Source organism: Carassius carassius, chromosome 25, assembly GCF_963082965.1.
Source record: "Carassius carassius chromosome 25, fCarCar2.1, whole genome shotgun sequence".
Taxonomy (NCBI): domain Eukaryota; kingdom Metazoa; phylum Chordata; class Actinopteri; order Cypriniformes; family Cyprinidae; genus Carassius; species Carassius carassius.
Window position 1 is genome coordinate 6,298,003 of NC_081779.1, and position 14,145 is coordinate 6,312,147.

At 47.6% G+C, this 14,145-nt stretch overlaps 1 protein-coding gene across 4 annotated transcripts in view; it reads left to right on the forward strand.

Annotated features, from left to right (window-relative positions):
• The window catches only part of LOC132103995 (MAP7 domain-containing protein 1-like), a 34,722-nt gene extending 32,993 nt beyond the window's left edge, over window positions 1-1,729 (forward strand). For all 4 annotated transcript variants that reach the window (XM_059509126.1, XM_059509127.1, XM_059509128.1 and 1 more), the window contains 2 exons: window positions 44-276; window positions 1,223-1,729. In XM_059509126.1, coding sequence (XP_059365109.1) covers window positions 44-276; window positions 1,223-1,233 — 244 coding nt within the window. In that variant the 3' untranslated portion in view covers window positions 1,234-1,729. The remainder of the gene's footprint in view (window positions 1-43; window positions 277-1,222) is intronic.
• Window positions 1,730-14,145: the final 12,416 nt, after the last annotated feature.

Consider the following 14,145-nt stretch of genomic DNA (forward strand, 5'->3'; position numbering starts at 1 on the left):
ATCTGACTCAAAGATGAGAATCATACCCATGTTTCCTCCTCAGCTCTGTGTCCTGGGACGTGGCACCCATCATTAATGGCGTCCAGCCCACTAAGCATCAGAATGGACTGTCCTCCAATGGAGAGGCAGCAGACTTTGAGGAGATCATCAAGCTGTCCAATCACAGTGGCAGTGGAAACAGTGGGCAGGGCCAAGCTGCTGATCCAATCATGGCCTTTGAGGGAGGGGAACCGTTCATGATGAAGGCGGGGCCTATGAAACCTCAACATGTGGCAGGTAAGATTGGATATTATTAGATTAGATGAAATGACCATATAACTATAAAAAGTATGTTATATTGTTGTAATAAAAAGGAACATGGATTTACAAAAAATAGGTAATTTTTTTTTTAAACATAAGGTCATAAAAAGAACAGCTGTATATAAATGTATGGTGTATGTGTATGTGTATATATATATATATATATATATATATATATATATATATATATATATATATGCATAGATTTTTTTTGTGAATAAATATATAAAAAAATGTAAGGTCATAGCAAGTGTCTTTATATATATGTATTTTTTAACCACTTATGTCCTTTTATTCTATGTGAATGTATTTTAGTAAATAATAGTGAATAAATATATGAAAAATATAGTGAATAAAAATTGCTTTTTTTTCTATTGACAACATTTTGTTTTATTGTACATTTTATATATATATATATATATATATATATATATATATATATATATATATATATATATAATAAAAATCTAAACATTTCTTAATTTCCTTAAACATGCAGATACCCTGATAACTAGTAATTTCATATATAACATGCTTTGTCAGAAGCATATTTATTAAAGTATAATCCATATAAACTGAAATTTCATCAATAATATACTGATGAGTGTTTATAAGAAATGGTTCACCTAAAAATAACAATTCTGACATAATTTATCTCATAATGATCCAATGGATAGTAGAATCACCAAGCTTCTCTTCGCTGCATGAAAATGAACAATAATTTCCATTTCTTTGTCTTTAAAGCCATGTGGTAGCTTTGTGCAAAGAACATTTAGTTGTTTTGTCATTTTTGGGAGCTTGACAGTGTCAATCACTTCTGTTTCAGTTGCCAGGTACGACGTGGATGTTCTGCGTGAACAAAACTTTTAAGGCTCAATCAAACTCTTTATATGTGTTTGTCTCTGTCTTGTTTTCCCTGCAGAGGTCCTGTGAAAGAGCAGAGCCTTCTGTAAGAGAAGAGAAGCCTTACACTACCGCTGCTTCCACCCCGACGTGTGCCAAACCAACAAACAGACTGCTTCAACTTTAGAAACACAGCACTTTGAGGAAGTGGAGGAAAACCTTCAAAAGATACTTATTTACATATAAAGCATTTGCGAGAAGTCTCTGTGTATTTCACTGTGTGTCACGGTGCAAAATGGTTGAGTTTCTTTAAAAAGTCACCTGCCAATTATGTGGTGCACCTTAATAGAGTCACTAAATGATAGAACTTGGAAATACACAATGTTTGGCTATCATTCTGATAATTAATTATTATTGTTATTGTTGTTGTTGTTATGATGTATTGTTATTGTTCTTTTAAGTAGATGTGTGTCTTGAATTTTTGCGTTATTTAACGTGAGGAGCATCAGAAGAGGGCGATGTTCTATATGTTAATGTATATTTGCCTGATTATGACAGACCCGTGGAATAAATCTTTACGAAAGGGGCTGTGTGTCAGTTCACCTTTTGTCTGCTTCTGAAAACACCAGAAATGTGGAAAGGGCTCGACACATCAATTTTTAACTAAAAAAACATTTTAGTATATAATTTCTGTGCAGTGGATCATTTCAGCCAGAAGAGCGCAGTGCAGAAACTAAACTCAGCCTTCCACCCATGTTTACTGAACAATTCATCTCCTAATTTTCCTATACATATTTTATTTATGAAGTTCACAAAGTCCCTATCTTATCGTTCTCCTTGAGAACGTCTGTGCATATATGGACACACAGTTGTGGTCATCATTCAGAGATATAAATGTAAAAATTTAAAAAGTTGCATTGCCTCCGGTTAAAATAGAAGAGTTCTCTAGCCATAACATAGCTTTCTTTAGTGAAAAGCCGTCTCGTCTGAAATGAGAGAAATATGCACCGATCAAGTGAACAGCCCAAAACTGTTCTAAACAAATATGTTGATGGATTATTGGATTTTGATGTGAAAGAAAAACCTGGGATGGACTCACTTTTATCAAGTTAAAATGCCTTACTGATTGTTTATAACAAACATGCATCTTTTTGTTATTTGATGGACTGGAGTTGTGTGGATTACTTGTAAGATATTGTGTATTTTTATCAGCTGTTTGGACTCTCAGTCTCACGGCACCCATTCACTCCAGAGGATCCATTGTTGAGCAAGATATATAATACTAAATTTCTCCAAATCTGTTCAGATGAAGAAACAAATTCATCCAGGATGACATGAGGTGCATACATTTTCAGCAATTTTTGTATTTTTATTTTTAGGTGCATGTATGAAGAAAACAGTATGCTATTAATATCCTTTTTTCTAGAGAGAAAAAGAAACTGCTCCATTCACATTGTTTTAACACATTGGCAGCGTCCACCTGAAGTTTCACCACTACACACCCACTGATGTGTTCTTGGCCCTGATACTCCAATGCTTATCTCAGGCACTGTATTTTAAGACGGATGATAACAGATACAAAGTGAGTTATGAGGATAGCAGACACTGTCAGCTGGGTTTTAATTCATTTGGTATGACAGGAACGAATAGGATCTTAATGAGTGACAGAGCATGCTGCCACAAAAACTGATCTCAGGTTTGCATTTGATTTGAATAAACCCTAGGAAAAAAAATGAGTTGCTCCAAGGTTGCTTGGGAGACTTTTCAAATCATTTATGGGGTGAAATACAAATAGACAGAAAATTATATTTAAAATGGATCATTTACTCTTGAAAGATGGGAGAATTTTGAGTTCATACTGAAATATCCGGGTTAGGGTATCTTGGCATATTTGAGCATAGTGAAGACATCTAATTTATGATTTTTCTGGCAACTGAAAATGACTGAAACTAAAGCTGAAATAAAATTAAAGCTAAATAGGAAAAAGAAACTAATAAAAACGAATAAAAAGACAAAAGCACATGGCAAAACAAACTAAAATTCAAATGAAAATTGAAAATGTACAAATAAAATCTAAGATAAATATATAAATAGTGCTTGTACACTGCTTGTAATTTAATCTCACAACACAATTATGCATTGCAAAGTCTGAATTAGCCAAGACGGCTAATGGAGCCTTGGATCCAAAGTTCATATTTGCCACTAACCTTTGACCTTTAAAGGCCTGTTAAACAGTATGCTCTGTCATAAACCCTTGGCGCACAAGACAACATTTGTCCTCACTGGACAGTTTCCCATGAGTCACTGCAAGGTGTGAAGGAAACTGAGAATGTACGGTACTAGTTGTTTGTTGTGGGGCTGTTTTGGTAGCTGATGATAAGTGTGTATGTGAGTGTGTATGTGTGGATAAATGTGCTCACTGCATTTATTTGGAACCTTTCTATTTAATTGTGGTCTTGCAGCATGTTTCCATATTTTCGCTTCACACCGAGCCACATATTTGCTTCAGACCGAGTTGCTTTGTTTAATGGCTTTACATAGCTGCTTGCAGCTGCACCGTAATATGTTATTTCCAGAAAGGAGAGATATATAAAGTCTCCATTGCAGCTCTGTCACACCCAGGGGCTGGCTATGCTTTAACTAAGCCACACCCCTTCTCAACTTCCACCTCGAGGAGGTCCCCAAACCCGACCCAATGGCCAAGCAACACGAGAACAAGTAAGTGATAAAACAATCTTTATTTAAATATTTAAAAATAGCTTAGGGAATAGGGAAAGGGCAATTAAAACTAAACTCTGACTCGGCCCTCCAGATGGGCTATGGCCGGGAAGAGGTCAGGGAGCAAGGGGGCCACGGGGATCCGGGGCGTGGGGCTCGGGCCCCGGCCTGAGTCTTAGGTATCCGTAGCGCCCTCCTTCTTCCTCCTCTTCGCTGAATACAGCTCACGGTAAGTACTGGTTCACTCAGTTCGTTCTCGAGGTGCCCACTCTCTTTCTCTTCCTCCACAGGCAACAGCTCTTCGCTGATTACAGCTCACAGTAAGTACTGATTCACCCAGTTCGTTCCTTGGGTGCTCACGCTCTTTCTCTTTCTCCACAGGCAACGGCTGGGACACACAGGCACAGTTAGTTCAGCTTGGTTTTGCTCTCACCTCTTCGCTGATTACAGCTCACAGTAAGTACTGGTTCACACAGTTCGTTCCTTGGGTGCTCACTCGCTTTCTCTTTCTCCACAGGCAGCGGCTGGGACACACAGGCACAGTTAGTTCAGCTTGGTTTTGCTCTCACCTCTTCGCTGATTACAGCTCACAGTAAGTACTGGTTCACACAGTTCGTTCCTTGGGTGCTCACTCGCTTTCTCTTTCTCCACAGGCAGCGGCGTAAGTACAGGTTCCCTCAGTCTCTCCTCGTGTTACCCACTCTCTCTCCTTTTCTCTCCACAGGTATCAACTTGGGCACAATAGCACAGTTAGTTTGCTTTGAATGGCTCTCACCTCTGGGCTGGACACAGCGTACTGTAAGTACAGGGTTCGCTCTATTCCTCCTCGTGTTATTCACTCTCTCTCTCCTTTCCTCTCCACAGGTATCAACTTGGGCACAATAGCACAGTTAGTTTGCTTTGAATGGCTCTCACCTCTGGGCTGGACACAGCGTACTGTAAGTACAGGGTTCGCTCTATTCCTCCTCGTGTTATTCACTCTCTCTCCTTTTCTCTCCACAGGTATCAACTTGGGCACAATAGCACAGTTAGTTTGCTTTGAATGGCTCTCACCTCTGGGCTGGACACAGCGTACTGTAAGTACAGGGTTCGCTCTATTCCTCCTCGTGTTATTCCCTCTCTCTCCTTTTCTCTCCACAGATATCAACTTGGGCACAATAGCACCGTTAGTTTGCTTTGAATGGCTCTCACCTCTGGGCTGAACACAGCGCACTGTAAGTACAGGTTTCCTCTGTTTCTCCTTGTGTTACTCACTCTCTTTCCTTTCCTCTCCACAGGTATCAACTTAGACACAAAACACAGTTACTCTGCTTTGGATGGCTTTCACCTCTGGGCTGGACACAGCGTACCGTGCTATCTCCGGAGATCTGAAGCACGCTCACAACATATACTGTACTGAACTAGGCCAGGACCAGCAATCTCCTTGTCCTCCCACGCCGAAGTGCGTGAAGGCGGGGGTTTATCTGACAGGACACACGGCAATACACAGCAGCCCACAGCAATATACAACACCACGTCAAAATTATAGGTTTTCACAGCACGAAGACTCACCCACCACACTCAGTGTACGGAAAGGACACCCGTCTTCCTTCACTTCGCTTGGTTCGGATCTGGCGATGGAATATGCGGCCTAGCTAGTGATGTCGTCGTTGCGACTACTTCAATAAGTATTCCTTCGGCTCTCCCACCACACTATATTAGGGGTAGGGCCACCCTCCTCCTCCTGGAGAGATCTACACAACGCCAGGTCAATATACAGGGCACTTTCGACTGGCTCTTAGTACTCACATCAATGCCACTTCCAATCCCCTTTTTCACGTCGTCTCAGTTCGCCGTATAATCTGTTCACTTCTCAACCTTTAAGGTTCGCGATGTCTTCACAATCATACAATTCCAGCCTGAGGGAGAGAGAGAGTTAGACAGCTACCAGCAGCGTACCAAGACGGGCACAACCCAGTGCTTCACACACACCAAAGAGAGCTTCCCAGACTGTAAAATAACTTGGCCTTAAGTACTGCCTTGTCCAGCGTATCCTCCAATCACCAACCGCTGTCCCTAACTAGGCACAGGTGCATCGAATTCCCTGATTTTCCTTCTTACGGCGCTACCGGAAGTTCCGGTGTTCTGTTTTTCCGGTCCGGGCGGAAACACTTCCGGGCGGAACCAAACTTCCCGAATTTTGGTTCCGCCCCTAAAGATCGTCACCTTGTGACATCCTCCCCCGCCAATCCGTTCTAGTCCCTAGAACGTCCTCGGGCTATCCACTCCCCATAGCGGGCAGGGGGTCGGCCTCGGTTCTCTCGCTGGGATCGTCTCACTGGTGAATCGGGCTCAGCTTGTTCAGGGGCTGCTTCTGGTTCTCTCGGGGCGATCGGGGGTGGTGCCACCACGGGTCTCCCTGGTACCACAGCCCAACCTTCAATCCAGGGGGCCGCTGGTACAGGTTCCGTGGGGACTTCTTCCACGGCTTCAGGGTAGTTAGGGCATGGGCGAATCATGTTCCGGTGCACCACACGGTCGGGGCCTGACTTCCCTTCTGGCCGGATGGTATAGACCGGCTGCCCCGGCCTCTGCTGCCGGCAGACTACATAAGGGGTGGCCTCCCAACGGTCACTCAGTTTCCCCTTCCCCTGCCGCCGATTATCTCTCACCAACACCCTCTCTCCTGGCAGTAGAGGGGCTTCTCTAGCAGTCCGATCATACAACCGCTTACTTTTCTCTCCTGCCGTCTGTATCCTTTTCGACACCTGCTCGTAGGCGAAATGCAAGCGCTGGTGATGGCGCCCCACCCACTCCGTTACACTTGCTTCCTCTTGGTCGGCTATCACTCCTAGGACCAGGTCAGTAGGCATTCGTATGTGTCTGCCAAACATCAGGTAAGTGGGAGCGTAACCCGTAGTACTATGTATACTGTTGTTATAGGCCTGTAGGAGGTTTGGCAAGGCACTCACCCAATCGTCCTGCCGTTGTTGGTCCAAGGTCCCCAGCAGCCCCAATAGGGTCTGATTGAATCTCTCACAGCCGCCGTTCCCCTGAGGATGATACGAAGTGGTGTGAGTTTTCGTGCAACCGTACAACTGGCATAGTTCTCTAATTACCCTGGACTCAAAGTTGGCTCCTTGATCGGAGTGCAGAAACTCCGGGCATCCGAACGTCTGGAAGACGGCCCGCCATAAAACTGTAGCGGTGGTGGTTGCAGTCTGGTCGAGGGTGGGGATAGCCCAAGCGTACTTTGTGAACAAATCCGTTATTACCAAGATGTTCTGGTAGCGATCTCGTGGTCGGCCCAGTGTCAAGAAGTCCATAGCCATGATATGAAGGGGGGCCTTCGCATGGATGGGTACCATTGGCGCTCGGACCTCCCGTCTGGACTTAAACAATATGCATCTCGGGCAAGCTTGAATTAGGGCGTGCACCGATGCCTCTAGCCCGGGCCAAAAGAAGAATCTCCTAAGCAGGGACACGGTCCTCTCCTGTCCCTGATGCCCCAACTGGTTGTGGTATGCCGAAACTAAAGCCGTTACCTCATCTGCGGGTACCACGATCTGGCGTACTTCTTCGCCCAACTTCGGGTCACTGACCCTTCTGCACAAAACGCCATCTCTCAGCTCCAGCCTGTCCCATTGCCCCAGCAGCCTCCTCCCAGTATCCGTCTGGGCTAACCTCTCCGCTGGCGTCAGCCGTCGGCCCTGTTCCAGCCATTCTCTTACCAGCCGCACATCTTGATCCCTGGCCTGTCTCTCCCTCCACCGACGGGGATCCCATCCCCAGTTCTCAGGCACGGCCTCTTGTCTGCTGCCTGGTGCCTCTACTGCTCCTACCATATAGCCCTCCTCCGGGCTGGCCCCTCCGGGGCTTTCCGCTTCGGGCAGCCTTGAGAGGACGTCCGCGTTCATGTGTTCACGCCCTGGTCGGTACTGTAGTTGATAGTCAAAGTTGGCCAGTTGGGCCACCCACCGCTGCTCCACGGCTCCCAGCTTCGCCGTCTGTAAGTGTACTAATGGGTTATTGTCTGTAATGATCGTCACCTTGGCACCCCAGAGGTAGTCTTTAAATTTCTCACTTAGGGCCCACTTCAACGCCAGCAGCTCCAATTTGAAAGAACTATAGTTCGCATCGTTCCTCTCGGCTGGGTGGAGGCTCCGGCTGGCGTACGCGATGACCCTCTCAACTCCGTCCTGCCGTTGAGCCAACACCGCTCCCAGCCCGAGATTGCTGGCATCTGTATACAAAAGGAATGGTTTTGTGAAATCTGCGTATGCCAAGATAGGGGCCTGTAGCAGCTCCTGCTTCAATGTCTGGAACGCCGACTCACAATTTGCATCCCAGTCTACGTTGGGCGACCCCCGGCCCCGGTTACGACCTGTGCCAACCAGCAACTGATTAAGGGGTTTAGCAATTTTTGAAAAGTCCTTTATGAAACGCCTATAGTATCCCACAAATCCTAAAAAGGATCGCACTTGCCTCACTGTCCTCGGGGCCTTCCAGTCCTTCACGGCCGATACCTTTCCAGGATCTACGGACACTCCAGCCGCACTGACCACGTGGCCCAGAAAGTTGACTTCTCTCCGTAGTAAGTGACACTTATTGGGCTGTAGTTTCAATCCGTACTTCTCCATGGCCCGAAAGACTTCCTCGAGGTGCCTCAGGTGTGAATCAAAATCTGGGGAGTAGACAATCACATCATCCAGGTAAACTAATACTGACTCCATTAACTGACCTCCCAAGCACCGCTGCATCAGCCGCTGGAAGGTGGCCGGAGCGTTACAGAGCCCGAAAGGCATCCGGTCCCATTCAAATAGTCCAAACGGGGTTGTAAAGGCAGTCTTCTCCCGGTCTGCTTCGGCCACCTGCACCTGCCAGTAGCCACTGGCCAAATCTAGGGTAGAGTACCATGCCGACTGCGTGAGGCTGGCAAGCGAATCTTCGATCCGTGGCAAAGGGAAAGCGTCTTTCTTAGTCACGAGGTTCAGCTTACGGTAGTCCACGCAGAATCTCCAAGCCCCCGTCTTCTTTTGCACCAGCACTATGGGGGCCGCCCACGGGCTGCTGCTTTCCCTAACAACTCCTTGCTTCAGCATGCCTTGCAGGAGTGTACGTACCTCGGTATACAAAGTGGGCGGAATTGGGCGATACCTCTCCCGGCTGGGCCCTGCATCCCCGGTAGGTATATGATGTTGTACCACCTGGGTGCATCCGTAGTCTTCATCGTGGGTGGCGAACACATGCTGCCATCTCCGAAGGAGGGCCTGTAACTTCTGTGTCTGTGCCTGCTCTAAATCCTCCCCTTGTAACGACTCACCCGCCAGGTGGCTCGGCACACTCCTCTCCATACCACCCCATGGGGTGTCTACTTGTGTCAGGGCCACCTCGATGACAGTGGGGCACACCTGACGAAAACTAATATCCCTCTCTTCCCTTACTTGGTGGGATGTAACCGTTGTCAGACGGGCTAATCGTTGGTGCCGATGTAGTTGCACCGCGTATGGATGTACATTCCGTATCCTCACGGGGACTCTCCCCCGCCGGACCGTCGATAGTCCTCGTGCCACTTCCACTTGTGGACAATCCACATGGGGCTCCACCAGCACCCACTCTTCTGGGCCCGCTCTTCGGGGCGGTACTCGCGCCCACACAACAGCCTCACTTTTTGCGGGGACAGACAAAGCAAAACGACACATCACTCTTCCTACCTCTTCCTGTTCCCTGCGGACTTGGCTCATTTGCACCCTTCGACAGTCAGCTACCACACACTCCCACTTGGGCCTCTCTGCAGGTGGTATCTTCGATACGGGCCTAGCCCGAAATAGCTCTTCCCAGCAATCAGCGAGGACATTCATGCCCAACAGGGCTCGATGTGCACCCAGACAATGGTCTTGCACGATAATCACACCTTTCTGGGGGACCATCACTCCGTGAACCTCTAGGTCCGTCAATCGGTAGCCAATATATGGGATGTCGAGGCCGTTTGCGCCCTTCAGAGTAAGCCAGGGGGCCTCCGCCCCTGGTGCCCCTTGTTTCCCAAACACTTCTTCGGATAAACTCTCAGCAAACAACGTCACTTGGGAGCCTGTGTCTACCAGGCATTGAATCTCCTTGCCGCACACTCTCACCTTCGCCACGGGGCTACGCCCAATCATCTGGCTCCTAGAGCCATATCCTCTTCCAGGGTCTTCTCGAGGGGTCCCGGCCACACGACCCACAGTGGCCGGCCGACCTAAAAACCCCCTTCTGACGCCCTGCGGGGCCCACACTGGCGGCTATAGTGACCTGGTTTGCCACAGCGGTTGCAGATGGGTCGCCCTTGCTCGTCCCATTCGAAACGGGGCCGGTTAAAATGGTTCGGGCGCCTGAACGGCTCTCGGCCTCCCTCTGAGTACACTCGGTCTCGGGGCGCCGGCCGTGGTTCCTCCCGCGCCCGTCCTTGGCGCAATTCTCCTACGAGGGCTTTAGACAGTTCAGACATCTGATCGCGGACATCTTTCAAAAGTTCAGCCTTCAGTGCTTGCTTCCAGTCAGGGCCTCCGGGTTGTGCTGGTGCTACTTCACTGACAACCGCACACACTGGGGAACCACTCACCTCAGTCTCATCACCTTCCAGGGCCAGTGCCTCTTTCTTCAGATCTTCGAACGTAAGACCCGGGTCCCTTCGAAACTGGATACGTAGGCTCTGTCTCACCGGACCCTCCTTCAACCCCAGAAGAAACTGGTCCCGCAATAGAGTCTCTCCATCTCCCAACCCGTGGTCCCGACGGGTCTGTAGTCGGGCGAATTGCTCTCGCAACCTCAGGGCGAAAGCTCTAATCGGTTGGCGGGGGCCCTGCTTACAATTGAAGAACTGGGAGCGAAGGACAGCTACGGGGGTGTGGTCACCATACTGTTCAGTGAGGAACTGGAACACGGTTTGGGCGTTGGCTCTAACGGCTTCGGGGGCGGCATGCACCTCTCGCCGCGCTTCTCCATCCAGGGAGTTTAACACAAATTGAAGCCGCTGGGCTGCACTAAGGCCCTGTAGGTCGGCCAAGTACTCTAGTTGAGCCTTCCATTCAGACAATCGTACCTCGGATTCTGTCCCCCCATATTTTTGAATCCAGGGGCTCCCCATAAAAACGGGCATGGCACGGGGTTGGGCTGAAAGCCCCGCGTTGTCGGTCATTGGACGACCTTGGTTACTCAACTCGAGGTGGAAATCCTGCCGACTACGCCAAATCTGTCACACCCAGGGGCTGGCTATGCTTTAACTAAGCCACACCCCTTCTCAACTTCCACCTCGAGGAGGTCCCCAAACCCGACCCAATGGCCAAGCAACACGAGAACAAGTAAGTGATAAAACAATCTTTATTTAAATATTTAAAAATAGCTTAGGGAATAGGGAAAGGGCAATTAAAACTAAACTCTGACTCGGCCCTCCAGATGGGCTATGGCCGGGAAGAGGTCAGGGAGCAAGGGGGCCACGGGGATCCGGGGCGTGGGGCTCGGGCCCCGGCCTGAGTCTTAGGTATCCGTAGCGCCCTCCTTCTTCCTCCTCTTCGCTGAATACAGCTCACGGTAAGTACTGGTTCACTCAGTTCGTTCTCGAGGTGCCCACTCTCTTTCTCTTCCTCCACAGGCAACAGCTCTTCGCTGATTACAGCTCACAGTAAGTACTGATTCACCCAGTTCGTTCCTTGGGTGCTCACGCTCTTTCTCTTTCTCCACAGGCAACGGCTGGGACACACAGGCACAGTTAGTTCAGCTTGGTTTTGCTCTCACCTCTTCGCTGATTACAGCTCACAGTAAGTACTGGTTCACACAGTTCGTTCCTTGGGTGCTCACTCGCTTTCTCTTTCTCCACAGGCAGCGGCTGGGACACACAGGCACAGTTAGTTCAGCTTGGTTTTGCTCTCACCTCTTCGCTGATTACAGCTCACAGTAAGTACTGGTTCACACAGTTCGTTCCTTGGGTGCTCACTCGCTTTCTCTTTCTCCACAGGCAGCGGCGTAAGTACAGGTTCCCTCAGTCTCTCCTCGTGTTACCCACTCTCTCTCCTTTTCTCTCCACAGGTATCAACTTGGGCACAATAGCACAGTTAGTTTGCTTTGAATGGCTCTCACCTCTGGGCTGGACACAGCGTACTGTAAGTACAGGGTTCGCTCTATTCCTCCTCGTGTTATTCACTCTCTCTCTCCTTTCCTCTCCACAGGTATCAACTTGGGCACAATAGCACAGTTAGTTTGCTTTGAATGGCTCTCACCTCTGGGCTGGACACAGCGTACTGTAAGTACAGGGTTCGCTCTATTCCTCCTCGTGTTATTCACTCTCTCTCCTTTTCTCTCCACAGGTATCAACTTGGGCACAATAGCACAGTTAGTTTGCTTTGAATGGCTCTCACCTCTGGGCTGGACACAGCGTACTGTAAGTACAGGGTTCGCTCTATTCCTCCTCGTGTTATTCCCTCTCTCTCCTTTTCTCTCCACAGATATCAACTTGGGCACAATAGCACCGTTAGTTTGCTTTGAATGGCTCTCACCTCTGGGCTGAACACAGCGCACTGTAAGTACAGGTTTCCTCTGTTTCTCCTTGTGTTACTCACTCTCTTTCCTTTCCTCTCCACAGGTATCAACTTAGACACAAAACACAGTTACTCTGCTTTGGATGGCTTTCACCTCTGGGCTGGACACAGCGTACCGTGCTATCTCCGGAGATCTGAAGCACGCTCACAACATATACTGTACTGAACTAGGCCAGGACCAGCAATCTCCTTGTCCTCCCACGCCGAAGTGCGTGAAGGCGGGGGTTTATCTGACAGGACACACGGCAATACACAGCAGCCCACAGCAATATACAACACCACGTCAAAATTATAGGTTTTCACAGCACGAAGACTCACCCACCACACTCAGTGTACGGAAAGGACACCCGTCTTCCTTCACTTCGCTTGGTTCGGATCTGGCGATGGAATATGCGGCCTAGCTAGTGATGTCGTCGTTGCGACTACTTCAATAAGTATTCCTTCGGCTCTCCCACCACACTATATTAGGGGTAGGGCCACCCTCCTCCTCCTGGAGAGATCTACACAACGCCAGGTCAATATACAGGGCACTTTCGACTGGCTCTTAGTACTCACATCAATGCCACTTCCAATCCCCTTTTTCACGTCGTCTCAGTTCGCCGTATAATCTGTTCACTTCTCAACCTTTAAGGTTCGCGATGTCTTCACAATCATACAATTCCAGCCTGAGGGAGAGAGAGAGTTAGACAGCTACCAGCAGCGTACCAAGACGGGCACAACCCAGTGCTTCACACACACCAAAGAGAGCTTCCCAGACTGTAAAATAACTTGGCCTTAAGTACTGCCTTGTCCAGCGTATCCTCCAATCACCAACCGCTGTCCCTAACTAGGCACAGGTGCATCGAATTCCCTGATTTTCCTTCTTACGGCGCTACCGGAAGTTCCGGTGTTCTGTTTTTCCGGTCCGGGCGGAAACACTTCCGGGCGGAACCAAACTTCCCGAATTTTGGTTCCGCCCCTAAAGATCGTCACCTTGTGACAGCTCCTCCTTGGGGTTTTAGAATGGACTTTTTACAACTTTGAAAAAACATGAATCAAATCTTGTATGTTTTAATAGAGATTATTTGTTTCCAGTTTACTGTGTGTCATTAGGAATTCAATTTATTTTTTTATATAGCACCATTTACACAGCAGCACCTGGCCATTGCTACCTGAATGCTAGCAGTATACTACAAAATGTAGTGAACATTGAAAGCCATTAAAAGAAGTGAGTTTTTAGCAATGACTAGGGGTGGAGTAGATCTAATCTGAAGTGACAGAAGTCGTCTGAAGTTGTTTTCACATAGCTAGATCTGTGTAAAAACTGAATTCACTGAGAAGAGACATGGCCTAGGTTGTAACTCTATCACTTTAACACAGGAAGTTATTTGTGTTGTCGAATTTGTCGAATTGTGTTGTTGTTTGTTGAATGCTGAATTTATTTTATTTACAGTAGGCATGCCTTTTTCCTGCTTTTCTCATATTTCTCCTGTGCATGTTTCGGAATGGTTTTGAGAGGGATTTAATGTGATCATTTTTGAGGTCCAACTATTTGTGCACACTTGTGGCATCACTAAAACTGTAAAGGCTGAGAAATGGACAGATTTAACATCATTTTGTTCTCAAACCCACAATGGCAAACATGCCTCTTTCATCAATATCAAGACCAAATGCATGGCCAAAAAATAAATTAAAAAAACGGAAAAGAAAACATGCCTTTAAAAGATATTATGTATAAAGATACTGAAACAGC